Source organism: Benincasa hispida, chromosome 9, assembly GCF_009727055.1.
Source record: "Benincasa hispida cultivar B227 chromosome 9, ASM972705v1, whole genome shotgun sequence".
Taxonomy (NCBI): domain Eukaryota; kingdom Viridiplantae; phylum Streptophyta; class Magnoliopsida; order Cucurbitales; family Cucurbitaceae; genus Benincasa; species Benincasa hispida.
In genome coordinates this window covers 70,370,804-70,395,823 of record NC_052357.1, presented here as the reverse complement: position 1 = coordinate 70,395,823, position 25,020 = coordinate 70,370,804, and the positions used below count along the sequence as shown (strand labels likewise).

The following is a 25,020-nucleotide window of genomic DNA, read 5'->3' as shown; positions in this document are numbered from 1 at the left end:
AAGTTTTGTTTGACCCTCGAAAGGAACGATTCAATTGGCCGAAGGTAAACTAAGGAGTTTCTCTGAGCCTTTTGGAGTTAAAAGAACTCTACATAGCTTAGTCGAGTAAATTCACACCATTCGAACCTACAGTAGAACTACAAAATAACAATGGGAAGAACGATAAATCAGCAGTAATGTATTTCGTGACTGGTCAGGGTTGCTTCGAATCAGAGTTCAAACAAATTTAGAAGCCAATAAAAAGGAACAGAAGCTCAAAAGAAGAGAGAACCGGAGGAGCTGAAAGAAACAAATTCCTATTCAAACCGCAGAGTTTGATACTCTTTTTCTCAGCCGCCATCCCTAAGCCAAATCGATCATTTCGAAATCTACTCTACAGTTCTCCTCAGCATTCTCTTTCTCCTGAAAGGTAATCGACGTTTTAAATTTTTGAAAAATCGGCGGAATCAAAAATAACCAGGAAGTCTATATACAACAAAGCAAAGGGCACAGAAACCTGATCGATAACATTGTAATCGAGAACCTTGCCTATGTATCATCGCAGTGCTTTTAGAGGGCGGCGTATTTTGGAGAACCGACAAGACTCGTTGAAGCGAAGAAAGTAGAAAAGCTGCTTATTCACATCGATAACTGGTTTTGCGATTCGTATTGCTGTCGTCTTTGGTGGCAATCGCTTATCTACTTTACCAGATTACTTCCCAAAGCTGGTTGTACGCTGCTTTGGAGCAGGGTAAACAGAAATGACTAATACGGTAATTATTCGTAAGACTATCATCATCCGTATAGCACGCAGAATAAAGGCACGTGCGGATATGTGTAGTCGCTTAGTATTTCTATCTATGGAAAGAGCTCTGGAGGGTGATGGTGAAGGATGCATTAACCTACACGACAGAGAGATCAACATCATATTAGTGCTAGTATTGCTTTATGCTCCCCATGCCGTCAGCAGCTGTTTCTCATCGTTCTATGTGAAAGAATATCGACAAAATATAAAAGAAACGTAAAGTAAGAGGTCGCTATTCTGTGCGAGTGACATTAACATACCGCGTATCCAACATTTGAAGATGACAATATATACAAGAATATTTTAGATCGCATATATCCCTAGTCATAGATTAATCTAATTTTATTCTGCAACTATTATTATATGTTTTTTTAACCCCTCAGCTATCGCTAGGTCTCCTATTTTAATGAGTGGAAAAAATAGTACCTTAATAGAGTATATATTTTCCTATTAGACAAACATACCAAACAAAGATCAACATCGAATGAGTATCGTGCCACAATTTATAGTAATGCTGTTATTAGATAGTATAGCAGCATTATAGATGATCACATTATGATCTACCTCACAGCAGAATATAGTAAATAACCTGCTACCCTCTACATACTAGGTCAGCTGTATCCACTCAACTCTCACGTTACAATAAATTCGTTGGTGTTACCTCCTCATATTTTCAGCACCATTGAACCCAATCGTTTGAATTATAAAAACAAATGTGCTGCAAATTAAGCGTACATACTTTCGTATTCATAATATTAATTAATTTATAAAAAAAAATTAAATTCTTGGTCCTTATATATTTGCGCGAGTTTAACATGTTTGGAATTTAAGTCTTATGATTACGTAATACTAACTCTCCAATTTTTCCTCATGAGCTAGGTTTGATCACATAGCCTTCCTATAATAAAATCACGTGCAGAGCATCCACTACTATAGAGTGCCCATATTCTCACCGCCAACGACGCCCCCATTCTCAATCCGCCTGCTAAACCTAACCAAATCTACCCTATCACATTCTGCTAAAACAATTTCTCAATCTAATGATAGGTGAGAACATATACTTACTTTACCAACCCATAGGGACTTAATAATCTTCTCTCCTGGAACTTATTAACGTAATATACAGTTCATACTCATCTTAACTATATTTATATTTTAAAATAAAATATGAATTCGGACTTACATATAACATAACCAATCATTCTACTAATCCATCATTTTCTTAAAGATAGTTATCTTATTTCTCTCTAGTTTATCATCCTCGATACGCATTCTGCACTATTATACAATTTAATTATACTTTCTATAGATACATTAAGAATACATCTAGAACACAGTATGGCTGTAATTTTCAAGAAGTTTACAGCACTGATATAATAGGGATAATAAAATTATAGAAATCTCGAAAAATGCATTTTTCAAAAACGGAATTACCACACCTAAGAGTACCAACCCCACTCGTGTCTTTTATCACATGTCGACCCCGCATTCGTGATCTACACGATAATTATAACGCAACTACATCTAGGCCGATCTGCGAATTCCCATAATCTGCCCCTACACACTAACTTCGCAGTATATCAGACAAATATTACCTTATAGTGGAATCGGCGACTTACATTGGAATACATATATAGATATCAAACATAGATAGTGTTCGATCTTTTTAACCCAAATTATTATTTCGTATCTTCTTTTTTAGATATATACGTGACAAGACTTGTTAAATTAATACTAAGGTTTGTTTGTTTGAACTTTGATTTTTTTTTTTTCTAACGTCGCTCGCTTTGGTGTACTTAATTCTAATCAACAAAAAAATGCTTTGTAAAGAATATATCATTTCAATCTCCAATGATATGGCAGCATCCAGTCGTCCTATTTATTTATACGATGGAGAAAAACACAATTTTCCCCTAGTCCATAAGATATTCCCAAAGTATAAAAATCCTCCACTGAGAGCAAATCCCCCACCCTTCTCATAAGCCTGCGCAACTCCGCTCACAATTTTTCGTCCAATTAGTGACTAATGGCAAATCGTTTTTATTTTAATTCACATATCTCGTATCCTTTCCATTCCTTACTCGTTGATGACAGGGCGTTATTACTATTATCCCTACCTAAACGTTCTAATCCACTCACACTATCACTGTCCTGATAACACTATATGCACATATCATCTTAAAAAATTCTGATGGCCCAAGCGCGGCCCTCCCATTTCTCCTCTTCTCCATCCCTTCTCTGTCTCCTGGGCGATTCCCCCCCGTTTGGCTGTTGACTGATCCCTAGGATCTCCTATCCCTGCGCATCATCTTCTCTACATGACTGCAAACAAATGTCACATATCCCTTTTAATACATTTTCACCACCACAACTAATCTTCTCCCGCAGCTCTATCAGCGGCACTCTTCCTATACGTGAGCCCTTGCAATCCTATTAGAATCAATCTTTTTGAATCTCTTCTACTAAATTTTGAGCCGGCCTGTCCTGATTAATTCCATCCTCATTATTTGAATGCTTCCCCTACCCTATAAGTCTTCATAAGGGACGAAAATTAGTTGCTCTCTGGAAAATTCTGCACGACCTTTAGGAGCATTGATCTACTTAAAGTTCAAAGTGGCAGACACTCGGAGCCTATTGCTGCTTGATGCATTCAAAAGGGAAACATACTGACTTCGGCTATTGAGCTTGCTTGCTATCATGTAGGAAATACGAAATCGGCCTTTGGGCTTAGAATGCACTTTCAAAATCCTCAGTCGTGACGATTCGAGAACCTTTGGGGCTTGATATGATTTCAAATTGGCACGCCTGGCTTGAATTGTCTCATGCGATTGGACTTGGCTAGATTGATCTTCTGGTATGCTCGTGGACCTTGGGCTAATGACTCAATGGTTTAAAAGATGGACCTGGAGACATTGATTGATTTCTTGAGAACGAATCGGTACTTTGACTTGTCATTTATACACTTGTTACTGACTACATATCGAATACCGATCCATTGGGCTTAGTTGATCTTCTTGGCATGTACTATATTGTACAGCACTTATTGGCCTTAATATTCTGTTGTAAATAAAGTGTAAAGACGGCCGGATCTTTCGTATGTCTCGCAATGCGAGCGCTTCGTAGTATGGAATAGAAACGTTTGTGGATATGCTGTCTGGAGAATTTGTAACTTGATTTGGTGTTGACGTTGATGGTTGATTTGATGCGATGTGGTTCGATCCTCTAGTACCTTGATCCTCTGATCCTCTCTCAGTTGAATGCGTATGCTTGATTTGAGGAATCAGTTGAATGCGTATTGCTTTGATTTGAGGAAAGCAGGAAGCGAAGCACTGATTCGATGTCTGTGTATCTATCGAAAGACTTCAGTCTATATTCTCTTTGGACTCTTCTGAATAAAAATTATACTAACCCTTTGAAATGAGAAGAGTACCTCTATTGTATAGGTCTTCTCTGATGGGCTTCATGGGCTTAGGCCTGGTTAGCCCATGGATTTGTGCTTGGTTGGTTCATGGGTCTGGCCTTTGGGCCCAATTAATTGGATTTGGGTCTGATTGACATTCGATCAAATTCATCATATTTTTTGGGCATAGTGAATTTTAACTCAAATAATAAATATCAATTTGAGCTAAATTAATCTTATCTGATTCAACGGTCATGATGAAACCACGTGGCGTTCATGGACTTTGTCTTCAACTTCAATTCGAGACACATGTCCACTCCTAATTGATCCCAAATTTGATGAATTTGGAATTTTGTCGTTAAGTTAAATAAAATGACGTGGCAATTTTATGAAATTGATCCAAAATTTCTCATTTAACAAATGTCCCTTTCGAGATTTATGCACATATTGAGGGATGAATTCTCGAAAAAAATATAAAGTTGGAATCAAAATCCAAATATGAGTTTAGTTAACATAAAGTTTAACTCGATTTTGGGATAAAATTCGGAACATGGCTAAATTTGCGAGAAATTTTGAGCTTTGTCCCAACTTAACTTGATTTTAGGATAAAAACTTAGAAATTTTGAGTTTAAAATAAAAATCCAAGCTTCACCCCAATTTAATTTAATTTGGTAGATGAAAACTTAATTTTGGTTTTAAAAAAGAAATTTGGATTATGGCCAAATTACGAGTTTTGAGTAGTTTATATCCCAATTTAATTTGATTTTAGGGATAAAACTTAGAAATTTTGAGTTTAAAATAAGAATTTCAAGTTTCATCCCCAATTTAATTTAATTTGAGGCTAAAACTGAGATTAAATAAAACGTTTGGTACCATGGCCAAAAATTTTTAGAAAATATAGGGTGGAGGAAAAAAATCAAAGATAAGATTGAAATGGTTAAATTTTTTTTTACCAATAAAATCTGATTTATACAATAAATCTATATTATCAATAAAATCTAGATTTAAACCAAATCTAAGATTTCTGATTGAATTCTAAAGTGGAGTTCCTTATAATTGGACTCAAATCTGATTGATATTCTGGATTTCAGATAGAATCCTATAATAGGACTAAGTTCCTCTCATCTTTCTTCTTTTTTTTTTCTTTTCCATTTTCTTTATTTCATTTATTCTCTTTCCCTTTTCCCTTTTTTTTTCTTTTCTTTTTTTCTATTCTTTCTTTTCTCTTTCTTTTTCTTCACCATGATTTTTTATTATTTTTTTAAAACTAACTTGACTGTTCAATATATTCAAATTATTTTTTTTTTTTCAAGTTTTTTTTCTTTTTTCTATTTTTTTAAAAAAACTTTTTCTTTATTATAACAATATATGTATATATATATATATTTTTTCTTTTTCAGCCAAACTCTTTTTTCTCTTTTTTTTTTCCCTTTTTTCTTTTTTTTAAGCAAACAACATAAACAAAAATATTTCTTTTCATTTCTTTTATTTTTCTTTATTTTTTTCTTTTTTTGTTTGCTTTAGTTGCAACCATCATTTTTCCTAACTTGCCCTCTTATTATTTTTGCTTAGGATCACTAAATTCCCCTTTACTTTTTTTTTTATTTTTTTTTTTTTTTGTAGGAGTACAGTGCAATCAAAGGAGCACAACAATTTTTTTTTTTAATCTCATCGACCCGTCAGTTAGTTCTTAAGGGTGGGTTTTCCTCTCATAAGCTTTGTTTCATAAGATAGTTTTTTTTCTTTATATTTTTGTTGTAGAAATGTCCGGCCACGTGGACCGATCTTTTAGTGCATCTTAGGACGATCCTAGCATGGTCTACCTATTGTTATCTCTGTTCGTGCTTCCTGATCGTCATTGTTGGGGGGGGGGGGCAAAGGCTTACAACCCCTTCATTCGATCACCCTAGGATGATCCCGGAAAAGGTCACTATTTGTACTGCCGTTCGATTGCATCCTGATCGTCATGGTGAGGGGCCTGCAAGGCTCTTACAACTCTCCATTTGATCACTTAGGAGGATTTAAAAAGGTCTGTTGGGTTTTATATCCTAAAACTCGTGGCTTGTAAACATTAGAACTTATTCTGAGAATTCAATAAAGTTGTTGTTGAATATATTGTTTTTTAGAAATCCAATTAAACCTAAGTCCCTTGACATTATATGAGTTACTTGAATTTTATGTGGAGACATACAAGTTGGATCAGGTCCGAGTAAATAGTCAAAATGATTCTATTGTATATGAATGAGGTTGGGTACCTTATTCTGGTGACACTATTGGATGCGGCCTACTCTGTAGTTGTTACAAAGAGTTGCAAAGCTACATACAAAGTGATCCTAATTCGTGCATGTTGAGATATGAGGAGAGGGGTGTCTTGCGCAAATTGAGTTTTTGCAAGACGGACCATGTCACTCTTACTTATAACTCTGTTTACTGTTTAAGACTGATAATTTCAAAGCGACGACCTAGGTAACTTAACCTTTTTGAGCTAACTATGAACTCCTGGTGTTGTTCGGGATTATCCTTTGATCTGCAAACGGTGAGAGTAGACCAATTGTCTTCTGCTCAATAAGCTTACCATTTTAGGAGATAAGACCGGTAAAATGAAATAGCTGGGAACGATAGGGTACAAGAGGTTCACTCCTAACCGATTAGGGTTAGTAGAGAGGTTGTTCCCTTCAAGTGTTTGATTCTGGGTCTTGAATAAGAGGCCTCACCCTCTTCATTGGCTGAGAGGGATTCAATTGTTGATTGGATTAAAAAAATCAATTGTTCATTAGGGGATCAGTGGAACTTAAGGAACAAGAGGTAATTTCAGGGGTAAAACATAGATTCGTCCTAGCCGTTTTTACGAGCAACCTGTGAAGGGTTAACTTACTAATCATGGTTATATCGAGTGGACATAATATATCTATAGTGAGGGGAGTTCAGCTATGGGCTTTTAGTGGAATCACCCATTAGTTAACGAATGAGGGTTAGATCGGTCTAATGAGTTTAGTCGATTAATCTCGGATCGTGGGGAGCCCATGATCTATAGGGTCTGCGAAGTCCCTACCTTGCTCGTAAATGGGTATGCTTTAGGGTAGCTTGAGAAATTAATTTGAAACGTCAAATTAAACGGAACAAGAAAAAAAAATATTTAAATATGATTTAAATATATAAAGAATGATTATTGTGCAAAATTAATTAATATTTGATATTAAATTAAATATTTTTTTAAATTAATTTAAGAAAATAAAAAATTAAAATTAAAATGATCAAAAGTCATTTGGTGTTTTAAAATAAAAAAAAAATGGAAAAAATCGTTTTTGCATGGCACATAATGGAAAAAGAAGTCTTTCCATTATCATCATCTTTTTATGTCACACACAAACCATGAACTTTTTACCTTGATTCTCCAAGCATAAGTTGCAAGCCATGCATTCCATCTCTATGCTGTTCATCTTGATAATATAAAGAAGTTTGGAGTGTTGGAGAAGGGAGAGGAATACAGAAATTTGAGAGAAAAATCGTTGGTGAAGAAGAAGTTGTCTTTTTCAACTTGTTGCTGTGAACTTCCCTTGTTTCTACACTTCTTTAAGCTGTTCTTGAGACCCACAAACTCTGCCTAAAGCTCCAAGAGCATAGTAGGGAAGACTTTGAGTTGGTTCACGTTGACATCAAGTGAAGACAACAGCTGAACAACGATTTTTTAAAGAGTTCTACAAAGTATGTTTTGAAAACCCTATTTTTATGAACAACATGCTTTAGTTTTGCCAAAAATTAGTGAATTAGAATGCTTATGGATCCTTGATACTTCTGCTGTGTGTTGCTTAACTCTAACAAGGTCTGCATTGTCACGCCGTTCGTGCATCTTGATTGTCATGAGAAGGGCCCCCACAAAAGCTTACAACTCTCCCATTTGATCACTTAGGGAGGATCCTCGGAAAAGGTTTGCCTTTCTGCATTAGCATCATTTGCATCTGATCGTCATGGGAGGGGCCCCGCAAAGGCTTATAACTCTCCCATTCGATCACCCCAGGAGGATCCTGGAAAGGTTTCCTTGTAGCACCATTCGTGCATCTTGATCGTCATGGGAAGGGCTCTGCAAAGGCTTACAACTCTCCCATTCAATCACCCTAGGGAGGATTTGGAAAAGGTTTGCATTATAACACCGTTCATGCATCCTGATCGTCATGGGAGAGAGCCCTGCAAAGGCTTACAACTCTCCCATTCGATCATCCTAGGAGAGGATCTCGGAAAGGTCTGCCTTGTAGCGCCGTTCGTGCATCCTAATCGTCATGGGAAGGGCCCCGCAAGGGCTTACAACTCTCCCATTTGATCACCTTAGGAGGATCCTGGAAAGGTCCGCCTTGTAGCACCGTTCGTGCATCTTGATCGTCATGGGAGGGGCCCTGCAAAGGCTTACAACTCTCCCATTCAATCACCCAGGGAGGATTTGGAAAGGTTTGCATTATAACACCGTTCATGCATCCTGATCGTCATGGAAGGCTCCGCAAAGGCTTACAACTCTCCCATTCGAACACCCTAGGGAGGATCTCGGAAAGGTCTGCCTTGTAGTGTTGTTCGTGCATCCTGATCATCGTGGGAGGGGTCCCGCAAAGGCTTACAACTCTCTCATTCGATCACCCTAGAGAGAGATCTGGAAAGGTCTGTCTTGTAGTGTCGTTCGTGCATCCTAATTGTTATGGGAGGGGCCCGAAAAGGCTTACAACTCTCCCTTTCGATCACTTTAAGTAGGATCCTGGAAAGGTATGCCTTGTAGTGCCATTTGTGCATCCTGATCGTCATGGAGGGCCTTGCAAAGGTTTACAACTTTCCCATTCGATCACCCTAGGGAGGATCTCGGAAAGGTCTACCTTGTAGCGCTGTTCGTGCATCCTAATCATCATGGGAGGGTCCCTGCAAAGGCTTACAACTCTCCCATTCGGTCACCCTAGGAGGATCCTGGAAAGGTCTACTATGATTCCCCCATCCCCCATCTTTTTTAGTAAATTGTCATGGAGAGTAGGGTTTTTTTTTTTTTTTTTTTTTTTATTATAATATATATATATATATATATATATTCTCTGAACCCTATGGTTGAGGCTCATCCCCTATGACATTTTTTTTACAGAACGATGGTTCACTTCACACGAGCACGTTTCATCTGATGAAAGGCATCTTGTGATGCTTAAAGACCAGAGTCAGCCCATAAAGGAAAGGCTCAGCCTTCCTGTGTGGCAAAGTCATTAGCCGGTCCTTTGGCTGATCGCTGACCAAGTCTAGACAACATCATGATCCTTTCCAAATTATCGATGGAAGTGCCCTTGACCCGGGGAGAGCGTGCATGGATCCTGCGATCTTCTATTCATGAGGAGACCCCTAATCCAGATCGAGTGCTAACTCTTCATGCACACATATATATTTTTTTGATCACGTGATTGAACTTAAATCTCTTTAAGCTGCCTACGATATCCTTTATAACGACGAGGATCAAGTCATAACGTAGTTCGTACAAATATATATACATAATTTTTATTGCGTGATTGAACTTAAATTTCTTTAAGTTGCCTACGGTATCCTTTATAATGGATAGGGATCAAGTTGTAATGTAGTTCGTACAAAGATTTTTTTTTTGGAAGGGGGGGGGGGGAAGGTTTGGGCCGTTTACATTTTAAACTCATGCGGGCCAGGAGCATCATGCAGTTTAGGCTTTTGCGATGAGGAGCTTCTACATTTAAATTTCAGAAGCTCTTATTTCATCATGACTTTGATCATCATCTTTATTTGTAGGATTCGTCAATATGATGAGTCTTAGCTTCACTATCAAAGACCTTCTATATTTATATCAACAGACAATTTCCTCTTCATGCTGAAGAAACACAACTGTGAATCTTTTCGTTGCTGTTTTCTTCATGAAATGATGTTTCCTTCAAAAATTTTATTCTTCCTTCATGTTGATCGCTCGTTTTCTTGAGACGATCAAAAGAAGATGTTGAAGGTCGATCTTTCTTTGATGTGAATATACTTATCCTCTTGAAAGCTGAAGTTCGAATTGCAATAGACATTCGACATTGGTTTCCTTCTTCTATCGTGGCCATACTTAATCTTTGAAAGATTGGAGATCGAGTAATTGAAGGCTTGATACGATCCAAGACAAAAACTCTTTGCTCAGTTTCTTTTGAATCATTGACTTCTTTAATAGTTATATGATTGTTGTCAACTTTCGCTATGTTGACAATATGACATCCAATAACTTCTGATACTTCCTCTGAATGATTATTGAGAAAGCTTTTTAGGAGAAATTCTGCCAAAGTTACCGACTGTTAAAGTTGAGGAAAGTCTTCGTCTTCTTCCTTAGCGGGCTTAGGCTTCCATGCCTCATTTTTTCCTTTCTTTTTATGAGTTTTGTTCCTTCTTCTATATCTTTGATAGGAGCGCAACTCTTTTTGGGTGGAATTTGGCTGTCTTCTTTTCCGATGAGTCACAACTATCCACCCTTCATTGTCATCTTCAACAGGATCATCTTTGCTTCGGAAATTTGTTGTTAGAATCTCTTGTTGGAACCGAACGACTATAGGCTCAAAAGTCCCAAACTGGATAAAGCTTTCTCTTTGATCATGAGACACAGACAGTGTTGGGACACTTAAAGTTATCGCTACTGCCGCATGATTTGTTTGAGCTATTTCATCAAGCTCCAGCTCAATCTTCTTTTCACGAGCCAACTTTAGAACAGCTTCTTCAACACGAAGCACTTTTCAACCGGGTGACTAACGACTCGATGATACTTATAGTAGTTAGGATCATCTACTTTTCTTTCTTGTTTCGGTCGCTTGCATTCTGGCAGTTGAATAAGTTGTTTCTCTAATAATTGCTCCAACATGTCAGCAACATCAGAGTCCGGGAATGGATAAACCTTCTCATGTCTTTCTTTGAGAGTTAGGTGACGCTTTTGGCCGCCATCATGCTTTCTTTCAGACTTTGTTTCTTTTCCTTTGGAGGAAAGTTTCAGCGGGATCATCTGAACAACCATAGATTCTCTTGTGGCACTATCCACGATCTTTTTAGTGCCCTTGGATTCATTCTTGTATTTTCTCCCTTCAGGGACTAGCAAATCTTTAGTTCCCTTGTTGGCGATGCTCAGCTCCATATCATGAGCGCTTGTTGCTAACTCCTTAAATGTATGAGGCTTTATCCCTTGCAGAATGTAGAGAAGTTCCCAGTACATGCCTTGAGTGCATATCTCCACTGCAGATAATTCAGTGAGTCTATCTTTGCAGTCCAGACTCAGAGCTCTCCATTGGTTGATATAGTCGATGATCGGCTCTTCTTTTCGCTATTTTGTGTTTGTCAGCTCCATCATGCTAACGGTGCACCTTGTGCTGTAGAAGCGATTGAGGAACTCATTTTCTAGCTGTTCCCAACTGTCAATCACTTCTGGCTCTAAATCAGTGTACCAGTCAAAAGCATTCCCTTTTAAGGTTCTGACAAATTGCTTGACTAGCAGGTCTCCTTTAGTTCCTGCGTTTTTGTAAGTTTCAATGAAATGGGCAACATGTTGTTTCAGATTGCCCCTTCTATCGAACTGCTGGAACTTTAGAGGTTGATACCCAACTGACATTCTCAAGTTGTCGATTCTCTTGATGTACGGCTTGAGTACATAAAGGAAGATTGCGATGGTCCTCCATACTGAGCCCTTATGGAGTTCGTAATCATATCTTGCAGCTGTTGAACTGACAGGGCGGCGACAGAAGTAGATTGTTGCGGCTAGTCTTCTTGCTAGATAGTTTTTCCTTTTTCATTGACTTTTGTAGATGGAGATTGACTCGACTTAGCAGTATCTCGAACATGTATCCGATCTCTTAAAGTACCAATTTCATGATCTCGCTCCTCTACAACCTTCATTAGGAGATTTATCTTCCTTTCCATTTCTGCCATGATCGACTCAGTCGTTACATCAGCCATCATGACAGACACTACGTCAAGGTATGATTCTTCCTTTGATTGGTCAGAAGCAGATGTAGAATTGTCAAACAAAATATTTTCTTTTATGATGATCTCGCCTTTAGAAGATTCCATCAGCTGCTCTCAAATTTTCTCTGCAAGACAAAACCTTGTTCTTGCTCCTACATACTCTCCTTTGAATGGTTGCATGTGACAAGTCCTGTGTAGATGTTGCTTGCGATGGTAGCTTTAGATACAACTTTCTTTAGTGCCATATGTAGATTTGTTGATTTAGATGACGAGAGAGAGATGAGAGGTAGAGAGGTCCCACCGAGCGTGCCAATTTGTTCGCATGAAATTTCAAGAGAAATTTATTTCTTGGAACTTGAACTTTATATTTGTATTAATTTTGTGGAAAGTGAGTGCAATCTCTATTACATAATATTTTGATGCTTTCAAAATAAACTATAGTCTTTAAGTTGGTTGATCTTCTTGAATGATCGACCTTCGGGCTTGTTGATCTTCTTGGATGATCGGTCTTTGTGCTTGTTGATCTTCGTGGATGATCGACCTTCGGGCTTGATGATCTTCTTAGACGATCGACCTTTGGCTTATTAATCTTCTTGGATGATCGATCTTTGGGCTTGTTGATCTTCTTGGATGATCGGCCTTTGAGCTTGATGATCTTCTTGGAAAATCGATCTTTGAACTTGTTGATTTTCTTGGATGTCCGGCCTTTGGACTTGATGATCTTCTTAGAGGATTAGTGTTCGCATAAGGCTTTCGGAAAAACTTGTTTCATGGAGATGAACTTGAGTTGGTGTTGATGTTGATGTTGATTTGATGCGATGTGGTTCGATCTCTAATACTTGATCCTCTCATTCTCTCTCAGTCGAATGCGTACTCTTAATTTGAGGAAGCGAAGCGCGTGATGATCTTGGAGTTGAAATCTTAGAAGAATGTTTGTATCTTCGAAGGACTTCAGTCTTCAAGGATCTTCTATCTTCTAAGAGTGCGGCTTCAGGAGTCTTGGGAGTCTTCTGCTTGTTGATGAATTCTCTCTGGGCTCTCTGAATGCAGAATTGCTGACCCTTTGAAAAGAGAAGAGTACCTCTATTTATAGCGCTCTCTGATGGGCTTCATGGGCTTGAGCCTGGTTAGCCTATGAGTTTGGGCTTGGTTGGTCCATGGGCCTGGCCTTTGGGCCCAATTAATTGGATTTGGGTCTGGTTTAACATTCGGTCAAATTCAACTATTTTTGGGCATAGTTGAATTTTAACCCAAATAATAATATCAAATTGAGCCAAATTAATCTTATCTGATTCAATGGTCATGATGAAACCACATGACTTCATTGGACTTTATCTTCAACTTCAATTCGAGACACATGTTCACTCCTAATTGGTCCCAAATTTGATGATTTGGAATTTGACCATAATTTAGTGAATGACGTGACAATTTGTGATTGATCCAAAATTTCTCATTCAACAAATATCATATTCTTATTAAAGTTATAATATTAGACTTTTATAAACATTTCAAAAGTACTTTGTACTAAAAATTGTAGAATCATTTAGAATTTAAAAATAAAAATTGAAACTTTGAATAGTATGGTAGTGACCTAAAGGGCCACACATTTTAGGCCATTCAGTTTTCATTACCAAGTAGATCTTAAAAGATTAGATAAGACTTACATTTGTCCAGTGATTGTTCTATTTGTGGTTTACCTTTAAAAACGCCTTAAAAATTGAACAAATAATTAGGTGGAGCTTAAATTATACCTATATATATCATGTAGTAATATAGTAAAACAAGAATAATAATTCAATTTTTCTAAACAATATTTGTCACATGAAAAATTTTAATTGGACAACTAGTAGACCTCAAAATTTCACCAAAATTAAACAAATAACAACATTAGTAAATAAGCTTAATACTATTCTATGTTTTCAGTTTTTTGACGCTGTAGGTAGAAGAATGATTAGGAAACATTTTGTCCTACAATTAGTGACCATTTACTTTTCTGGTACTAATTTTTTTTAAAGTCAATTTAGTTTCTAAACTAGGATTAAGTGAACTGATTTCATAAAAAAATTTAATTCGTAGAATGAACTATTTATATTCATTTCTTCAATATGGTGAGTACAATCTTTAATACATAATCTTTTGATGTTTTCCCTAAAAAATAACTTTAATCTTTCAACTTGTTGATCTTCTTGGATGATCGGCCTTTGTGCTTATTGATCTTCTTGGAGGATCGACCTTTGGACTTGTTGATTCATTGGAGGATTGACCTTTGGGCTTTATGATCTTTTTGGAGGATCGATCTTTAGGCTTGTTGATTTTCTTGGATGATCGACCTTTATGCTTGTTGATCTTCTTGTATGATCGACCTTTGGGCTTGTTGATCTTTTTGGATGATTGACCTTTGGATTTGTTGATCTTCTTGGAGGATCAACTTTTGAGCTTCGACCTTTGGGCTTTTGATCTTCTTAGAGGATCGGTCTTAAAACTTCACGAAAGTTATATTCTTCAAATCTTCAAAGCTTTAGTCATGGACTTCAGATATTGAGAGCTTTAAACTTCAGTGTTCAGAACTTGAGAGAAGTTATATTCTTAAGATCTTAAGAGTTTTAGAGCTTCGATCTTCAAAGTTTGAGAGCTCGAGAGCTCCAGTCTTCAGAGCTTGAGAGGAGTTATATTCTTTCAAATCTTCAAAGCTTCAATATTTAGAACTTCACATCTTTAGAGAGCTTTGACCTTTAATTCTTCCAACTTCCCCCTAAATGAAGAGATAGGATCTTTATTTATAGGCGTTTCTCATAGGCCTTACATGGGCTTTGACCCAATTACTTTATTGGGCCCAAATTGGACTTGGGCTAAAATTGGACTTGAGCCTATTTGTCGTTGGGCCGAAATATTGAGCTTGAGCTCACTCTTTAATTTGGTTTTCATCACGGGCTTGAATTGGGTTGGACCCGGACGACTTTGATTATTCGGCCCGTTCCAATTTATAATTTTTTCAATAGGCTCGGACTTTGTTGATAACATGGTGAAATTTAATTGGCCGAAATTTCTTATTTAACAATTGTACATTAGAACTCATAACAATTTATATTTTCTTGAAAAAGATTGTTAAGATTTATTGAGATTTTTACATCAATGGGACTAAACTGATTAGTATATAAACTACAAAGATCCTAACTTAATTGACATAAAACTTGTACTAATAATCTAGAAATTAGAGGTTTGATTCCTTCACTCTACAAGTTGTCAGGAAAAAAAAAACAAAGATTAATAGTTACATAATAAAAGTTGATACTTGATTTTGATAAATTTTTTTCATGATAAATATTGAAGTACTGTGAATTTGAAAATAAAAGAACGAAATTGTTAAATATTAAAGTTGCTGGCTAAATTTTACTTCCATTTTAATGGATCAATTTTTCAACCTAAAAGAACGATTTTAGCATTTGCTATTTATAAATTATTTATGTGTATTGTAGTTTTTAGCAATGTTTTTATAGTTCTACACAAATATTAGTGAAAATGTCTATTTACGTTTTTTTTATAATTAATTTTCACAATAGAATTTTAATTTAAAAAAGGTAAAAAAAAAAAAAAATTAAAATAACATTTTGGTCTCATTTTTACTTCATTTTTAAGGAATCAAAATTGTTACTTTTAGAAAATCCAAAGACCCTTGAATAAAAGTACATTTTGAAAGTATATGGATCAAAATGAATCACAGTTGAAAGTATAAGAATTAAAATGAACATTTTTAGAGTATAAAGATAAAAATGAACCAAAGCTAAAAATCGTAGAGATCACAATAGTATTTAAATCAAAAATTAAAATAAAGAAATTATGAGAGCAACCAAAAACGTGAAAAAAATGAACATGAGGATAATTGAGAAGGTTCAACTTTACGCTGTAATTAAGAAAAAAAAAATCTAAATAATACCAAAAATAGAACAATTATCTTAGAGAATCTCCAATATACACGAATACTAGTACGAACGCTAATATTTTGTTTTTCTAGCCATATCAATAACACTTAAAAAGTGTACTAAAAATTGTTTAAGCAAAAATGAATACTATAATATACTTAAATTGCATCATGTGATTCGTAAAGTAAAATAATACATAAAATCAAGCCTTTTTAAATATAAAATCTTTTAAAAAATATTTATACTTTATAGCAAAAAAATTTCGAAAATATTTTGTACTTTAGGAATTTTTGGTTATAAAGTCTAAATATTTTTTAGATTTTTCTATTTATAAAAAATTTCCTCAAGTTCAATTGAGATTTCATTTCTCAAAAAAAAAAAAAAAAAAAAAATCAATTGAGATTTCATATCCTAAATATTTCCAACACTATATATTTATATATAAATAATAAATCTATGCTAAGTACCCATACAATTATGTGAGCTTGACTAAGTGTTATTGATATGCATTCTATCCTAAGATGTCAGAGGTTCAATCATTCACTTTGCAATTGTTGTACTAAAAAAATTATGTGAAGTTAGAGAGACATTTTAAATATTGTTAAAATCAATAGAGTTAGCACGCCAAATTGTGTGGTTAGAGGAACTTAACTATAAATGTAATGGATCAAGTCAAATGACTAATCGTATTTCCAATGTAGTTATCATTTATGATATATGAATAGATACACAATTATATTTTAATTAACTCTTTGAAAATGAAATATCCATCTTCTTACATATTACAATAAACTTTGAATCTTGAATGGTCCAAATGTAACTTCAAATGAATAGATACGTCTCTAACGTTATTAGACTATAAGAAAAGAAGATATTTATTTACATACTATGAGAACTTTGCCTTAAATTGTGATGGGTCACATCAATGATCGATAAAAGTTAATATCTACGTAACATGTTAGAGGTTGAAGTATAGATATAACTAAATCTATCATAGCTTTTACGTCGATTGAAATATTTTCAATATAGCATCCAAATGGACCTAAAAACTTAAGTTCTTTCACACAACTGCACTAACCATGTTCAATGTAATGATTCTTTTTTCATATAGTTACACATTCCCAAAAAACAAAAAGGGTTTTTTTTGCCTCTAGCTATATCCCTGATAATTCAGTATACATATAAATACTAAATGAATGAATAAAAGAAAACTAAACTTTATTTTGAATAGGATTTGGGAAGAAACTCTTTAAGGACTGGGTTTGATTATTATTCTCAGTAGGGAGAGAATTAGGTAAAAAGAAGGTTGTAGTAGTTGGAGTGTTATTTTGGAGGTGATCTGTTATTGGGTGTATGAATTTGCAATTTGGGCATGTGGGTGAAGACTTCAAAAGCATAACCAATAAGTGACATTGCATGCAAACTCTTGCAACCATTTCTTGTTGCTCTCTTTCAAATCTTAGCCATGGAGAACTCCCATAATTTGCTTGTTTCATCAAACTTCCACCCATAACCCCATCATTATGGCTCTTCTTCTTTGATTGGCAATTTAGATTGAGCTCAAGGTCCAAGCTCAAGGCCTCACTTCCATGGCTTCTATTAGGAGTAAAACTCTCAAATTTTCTTCTTGGGTCCATAGAGGTTCTTTTCTGAGTCTTTGTGTTATAGAAATGTATCTCTCCTGACTTCAAAACAAAAGGATGAAAAAGTGGAGAAAATAAGAGAATGATATAATATTTTATGTACATCAAACTGGGATTTCATGACACTTAAAAACTGTCGGAATAAGTTTAGTACCTGAATATCCAGACATCGTTGCCACTCCAAAGGTAATGGAGTCTCAAGATGGAGCTCAATATTATCCGTAGGAGAATTGAAGTTTTCTCCTTGTAGGTCTTCCCATTTTCTCTTCATTTGGATTTGCAGAGAGAAAAAGGCTAAAGTGGAAGGAGAGAGATATCAATGCTTCAAAGGGGTTGCGATCACTTTGTGTATGTTGTGTTAGAGAGGGGTGAAAAATGCTACATATAATATGGACGATGGGGTTAGCTATAACTGCAAAGGAAGAATCTAGTTGGGGACAGGCTTTGAAGGTTGAAATAAAGAACTTGTACTGTCACTGCGTCTATGCAAGATAAATTATTCAGAGAGACTGTCACAATATAGTTAGCAAGTTTAAACTAATCAATATATGAAAGAAAAACTACATAAGTATCCCGAATTTGTATCCTATGAATCTTTGCAACATGCAAATTTTTAAAATGACAACTATATCGTGGTCATCTTCTTATTGGATAATTTTCCTTATGCCTTAGCTATGCTCAACTCCGAACCTAGCGCTAACCCTAATTAAATCTATGATGTGAAGCCCTAACCAACTCTCACACGTATTGGTTAGATTATTAAACACAAACCGCAATCTTTGTTTTTGTTTTTTTTTCTATCTTATTTACTAATAATAATTATAAACCACTTTAATCTTGATCGTACTTAACATATGCATTATTAGATAAATGCGAGGTTTCATCTCAAAAAAAAAAAAAAAGTAAGAAGAGAAGTAGTCTATGTATCTTTCAAAGATTGTGAGATATATGTCTCCATATTTTTAATGTGGGATCGTCTCAACATGCATTAACGTCATAATTCCCAACAATATTGGTGAAAATTTCCAGGCAACTTCCAAATATAGAATCAAAAATTAACAAGCCATCTCAAATTTGATTAGGAGTTGCTAATTATCCGATTAACATAGTGCAAGGCCAAAGGAAAAATGTGGATTAACTCAATAATCTGGTATGTGTATATTTATGAAGGCGGTGACAATGGGAAAGAGGAAGGTGAGTATGTTGAATGGGAGCCATTAATGTTGGAAGTCGAAAAGCAGTTGAAGGAAGGTCTTTGATGGCTATGTGATCTTTAATATACTCTCAATAACTCCAACTTCCTCAACTGGCTCACTCAATAACCTATAACACCTTTAAAAGCTCTCAACATATATATGTATCTATGTATCTACCACAACTCCCATTAAAAACAACTTATGACCATCACCTCACAAAACTAATTTGTTGGATGAGTAAAAGTATTTTTTTTATTGATCCGTACCTGTCGGAAGAAGTTTCTAATATTGAAATGTATTGAAACTGTTATTTTGATTTCGAATGGTGGGAGATTACTATTCGACTATATATTAGAGTTTAAAATAGTGTTATATGTAAACCATCTATTCTTTTCTTGCTCGTAGATGTAATTAACACATTGTTGCCATATTCTATTCATGATTTAGTATAAAAGAAGTATTATATGATTGTGGTACTAGAAGTTTTTTTTGGATTAAAGAGGAAGTTTAATTGGAACAAGATTTATCGTCATGAAAAAGGGATATGTGAGGTCATTAAATGCTAAGATGGAAAAAGGGATTCGTTTCAAGTAAAAGCTCTACCTGCCTTCATTAAATCATCATGAATTCACTTAAATGTTAAAGAGGAGGATGGGCATCGGAAAACGGTTGCTTTATTACTACACCTGATCTTTTAATTTCGTCTTCAACCTCTCCCACCCAAATTCCACTACTCAAACACCCTTTATATATTGTCCTTTTCCCTTTCAATTTCAGTGACTTGCTGCAAGAACTCAACACCAAATATCAGCTACTTTTTTTAATTCTTAAAATTTAGTTTGATTATTTAAACTATCGGTAAAAAATAGATAAAAAATGAAGAAATTCAGAGGTGAAAGTAGTGTCCATATACTTAATTCAAAAAATAAAGTGATTACCAAACAGGATCTTAATAATGCAAACATGTGTATGAGATAGGAGAGAATTAGAATATTTGCCATCTTGATTAAAGACATATACCTTAATTGATTGAGTTATGTGATCGCTGTTTAGACCGTAGTTTAGTGAATAAGACACTAATTAGTAATTATCATCTCAAAGATAGATAGTTTAATTCTTCACATGCAATCGTTTAGCTAAAAAATATTGTTAAATAATCGATTTAAATTGTTTGAACTTCTTAATCATTACCTGTTTAATAATAATGAAAGTTATTTGATTGATTTGTCATTCTAAAGTCACCACCTAGCCAACTTTCTCAATCTATTTTAACGAATTTCTATCTATACGTAGTTTAATTTTAAAAGTTTATGAAAAGTCAAGGATACTGTTCTTAGTTTTTGAAAGGACAAATGTATTTTAAAAATAAATGAAAATTTTCATAGCATTTTTTTAATCATTAATTTGGCCAATAAAAATGATATATAATTGTACCCACACTACTTAGGTAGGTTTTTGGGTAGAATTTTATTATTTTTTTAAAATCACTATGTTTAGTTGCAGTGAAAGTATATAAATTACATCGGTTAGGATAAGCAATAACGAATCCAGAAATTTTATTGATGGGACTTTATATAATTTAATAAAAATAAATGTATGAGTGGGGCTTGAATCTGGTCTCTAAAAGAGGCTAAAAGATAAATTTATTATTAGGCTAGCTAGCACTTTTGATAATATGGTAAATACACGCATGCACACACATGCATACGCACACACGCATACGCACACACGCACCACACACGCACGCACCACGCACGCATGCATACACACCACTCTAAATTTCATTAATTACATGCATGTAAATAACTTTGAACTTAGAGTTTGAGCTACAACTTTTGTAGCTCCAAATGGACCACCAATCCACTGAATCTCTTCACGAACCAGTTGTGAATACAAGGGTCTTTCCGACTATTCTTCGGCCTTAGAAGGGGATGGTGGGATTCAATGAGTGACTAAATTATGGATGATTTAGAATAAAAAGTGAGATAGAATTGAGGACTTAAATTCTAAAACTCTTTTAGAATCTCTAAGTTGCCAAGAAAAAATTGTTTTTCAACTAACTTGAAAATCACTTAAATGACCAAGAAGAATAATTTTTATTAAAGCATCCTATTTATAGAGCAATTACATGCAATTCATGCAAAGTTGAGTTAACCAAATTTTGACACTTCAAAATGTACTCAATTTAGTGGGATAAGTGGCATTTTGTGGAATCAACACTTTGCCGAATGAATTACTCACTAATTCATTAAAAGTTGATTTTTTTCACTAAAAATAATTCTTGGATCTTTCCACTAAGTGAAGTCAACATTTTGACTTTTGACTATTTTGAAGTCAACACAAATTTTAATTAAATACAATTTTAATTCAAAATTTATTAAAAACTAATTTTGGAATTTCCCACTTAGTGAAGTCAGCTTTTGACCTTTGGTCTTCAAAGCTTGGTTAAGTTATTTAACCAACTTTGATTTATTCCATTTTAATTCAAAATTAATTCAAATAATTAATTTTAAGTCAAATTAATATTAAATAAATAATTAAATAATTTAATTAATTTAATATTCAATTATTAGATCCAATAATAATCCTGATGAATCCTTATTCATAGTTTTAATATTTAAATCTTATTTAAATATCTCCAACTCTCAATTTATCATTCAATTCCCAATTGAATGATATGTTGTTAAATATATCACATATATTTAACATTTATTCCCTAGTTCGAATATGAACACTTCAAATTCACTCGTTACATTGTTATAAGGTTTAGTCCGATATGAGCTAGCAGGAGATCTAATGGACCTACAGATCATGAGTTCCAACGATCCAAGATTAATTGAGCTAAACTATTTTAATCGAATTAATCAACATTCATTAACCACCGGAACACTCCACTAAAGCCTAATAGCTGCACTCTCCTCACTGTAGATATATTTCTGTCCACTTGATTTAACCATGATCAGTAAGTCGATCCTTCACAGGTTGTTCATATTTACAGCTGGGTCAAAATTATCATTTTACCCTACAATACATCTTGCTCCTTAAATCTCCATTAATGAACAATTGGTTTATGATCCTACCAATAAACAGAATCCCTCTCAGTCATAGAGAGGGCTGGGGCCCCTTCTTCAAGACTAGGAGTTAGTACTTAAGGGCACAACCTATCTACTAACCTATAAATCAGGTAGGAGTGAGTTCTATCTTGCAGGACTATGTCCCCAGCTATCTACTCGATCTTATCCCTAAAATGGGAGGCTTATTAAGCGGAAATGTTGAGCCACTCTCATTTGTCCTAGATTTATGAGTTTTATAGTCCTAGTCCAACTAGATAATCCTCGAACACTTTAGTTGTGAGGGCCTTCATATACGGATCGGCTAGATTGTCTTTTGAGGTGATCTATGTGACTATCATGTCTCTTTGGTGTACGATCTCCCTGATGAGATGGTACTTTTGCTCGATGTGCTTTTCACGCTTATGGCTTCTCAGTTCTTTTGAATTTGCAATTTCTCTAATGTTATCACAATAGAGTGTGATAAGCAGATGCATATTTTGAACTACTTCTAAATCAATTAAGAATTTCCTAAGCCATACTGCTTCTTTCACTACTTTACATGCAACTACATATTCCGCTCCCATGGTTAAGTCAGCAATACAACTTTGCTTTATACTCCTCCATAATATAGATCTTCCATTTAGAGTGAACACTGATCCCGAAGTTGATTTCCTCAAATAAATATCGGTTTAAAAAACAAAGTCCCTCGTTCTTTGAAGATACTTGAGGATGTTCTTAAGAACAGTCCAAGGACCATCCAGGATTGGACTAAAAACTGCTGACTATTCCAACTGCATAGCATATGTCTGGGCGTGTACACAATATAGCATACATCAAATCCCATCTGCTAATACATAAGGAATTTGTTCCATAACCTCAACTTCTTAGGGTGTCTTAGGACCCTATTCCTTAGACAGATGAATTCTATGTCTGAAAGGTAATAGATCTCTCTTGGAATTTTGTATCTTATATCCAGACAACATCTCATCTATATAAGATACCTATGATAAAGCTAGCGTTCTGTTATTGCAATTTCAAACTATTTGGATTCCAAGAACATATTGAACATCTCCCCAATCTTTCATTTGAAATTATGATACTAGCCATCTTTTAATATCAGCAAGGAATTCTACCTCATTCCCAATGAGTAGGATATCATCAACATATAATACTAGAAAGGCTATAGTCTTGTCGACAATTTTCTTGTAAACACAAGGTTCATCAATGTTATGTCCAAAGCTAAAAGATTTGATCGTAGTGTCAAATCTTATATTTCAGGATCGAGAAGCTTGTTTCAATCCATAAATGGATCGTTTGAACTTGCAAACCTTTTTCTCTTGACCTTGTTCAATGAATCCTTTTGGCTGAGACATATAGATACTCTATCACACCCCCTCCCCAATTGCCATATTAACCTGAGAAGGGATGTGAAGACAATAGATGAAAACCCTCTTATGGCAATTACTGTCTAACATGTACTAATGAACTTGTATTCCTAGCACCTGTTGACCTGATAGTCGTTAAAAAAATCTTATAGTAATTACATACATACTCTAAACTATCACTTAACTACACAAGTGCTACCGTTCAGAAAATTCACATCTATTATATTATAGTCATCCAGATATCAAACATTTATAAGTACAACTTTCGAATCCAAAATTCTACCCCGAAACCCAAGACATGTATAGACAAAATTAGGGTTTAAAAAATGATAAGTGGATCGTCTAAACTTCATATTACTGAAGAATTATGATAGTGAGACTAGTAGATTTACTCGGCTTCGGGACGTAACCGCTACCTAGGGAGAGAAAACATTTAAATTATGAGCTTAAAATGGCCAGTGAGTGACTATTTAAAATAAAACACGCTTCATCATAAATAACATAGACATGGCTTCTCATAAAACATTTACATGATCACTTCCAGGGTTTATAATTAAAACTAGAAATACAAAAGCATATCATATATAAAACCCGAAATTGAAGCTCATTATTATTCCTATAAAACACCTCTACTCCTCTGTCTAAACATATGGGAGAGCCCTTTTGCTCAATCTCTAATAACCTTAGTTGAGAGAGATCCCTTTTGCTTGATCTTATTAACGTTGATAATATGGGTCATACGTGTAAGTAGAGCTGGATTGGGTCCTGAACACCTTACCATACCTTCGGTGTCGAGGATTCTTGGTGTAACTGAAATTTGATACTCATGTGAGTTAATCATACTTCAAATGTAATAACAAAATACTCATGTGAGTTAACCATACTTTATAAATTACATGTTATCGCATAGTGCCTTGTAAATATTAAGTATAAATTATAGGCATAAACTTATTGAAACTGCATGCTAAACTAACGTATGAAATTTCATTTATTTGAAAACATGGGTCATGTGTCCAACAGATGAGTAAAGCATGCGTCATAGAAATCATGGGTTTAAAACTGCATATTGAATCGATTATGCGTTAGAAATCATATGCAAAACTGATCATTAGGAAATATTTATCAAAACTTGTTACTCACTGTCTTAAGTTATTTATCCAAGGGCCTGTAAGTCTCTCCTATCTGCATCTTCCCTAAAATAAGGAGAGGTCCCTTGGTCAGTATAATTAGCTCACTCTTGAGCTTAACACATAAACTTAACTTCATCGCATACTCTTAATTTCATCGCATCATGACTAAGTTCATCGTATCCTAACCCATCTTATCGCATCAACTACACCTAGTTATTTTTACCTTATAACTTAATTGGAAAATGGTAACCCTCTCTCACGATGCTCAGGTGGGTACTGGAACACCCTTCTTAGCCTATGCGATGAGCGTCCACTCTGTGACGCATTCAATATGTCTCGATTGTGAATACTTTGTTAATGCTTACACACATCAATGCATATCATCGATTGATCAGCTGTTTGCTTGTTCTATGTGTTCAGCTGCCTACTTGTTCATCCACAATATTATTTCAGATTTCAATCTTCCAGATTCGATAGTTCTAGTTCCAACCATTAAGTATTTAGATTCCCTTTCATGAGTTCGCTCATAGACATCTTAACTCTCTTACCTTAGAAT

The 25,020-nt window shown here is 34.9% G+C and overlaps 1 protein-coding gene across 1 annotated transcript; it reads right to left on the bottom strand.

Annotated features, from left to right (window-relative positions):
* Positions 1-17,115: 17,115 nt before the first annotated feature.
* LOC120086593 lies at positions 17,116-18,282 on the bottom strand. Its single transcript, XM_039043322.1, has 2 exons — positions 17,855-18,282; positions 17,116-17,742 (listed from the first exon to the last, which is right to left on the bottom strand). Exons 1-2 carry the CDS (start codon positions 17,969-17,971, stop codon positions 17,269-17,271), a joined length of 591 nt encoding a protein of 196 aa, XP_038899250.1. The 5' UTR covers positions 17,972-18,282; the 3' UTR covers positions 17,116-17,268.
* Positions 18,283-25,020: the final 6,738 nt, after the last annotated feature.

What these genes read in the sequence shown, in the direction of transcription:
- LOC120086593 (XM_039043322.1), bottom strand. Translation starts at nt 17,971, where the DNA reads ATGAAGAGAAAATGGGAAGACCTACAAGGAGAAAACTTCAATTCTCCT. An exon ending in AACGATGTCTGGATATTCAG is followed by an intron (nt 17,743 to 17,854) that starts GTACTAAACTTA and finishes TTTGTTTTGAAG; the next exon opens with TCAGGAGAGATACATTTCTA.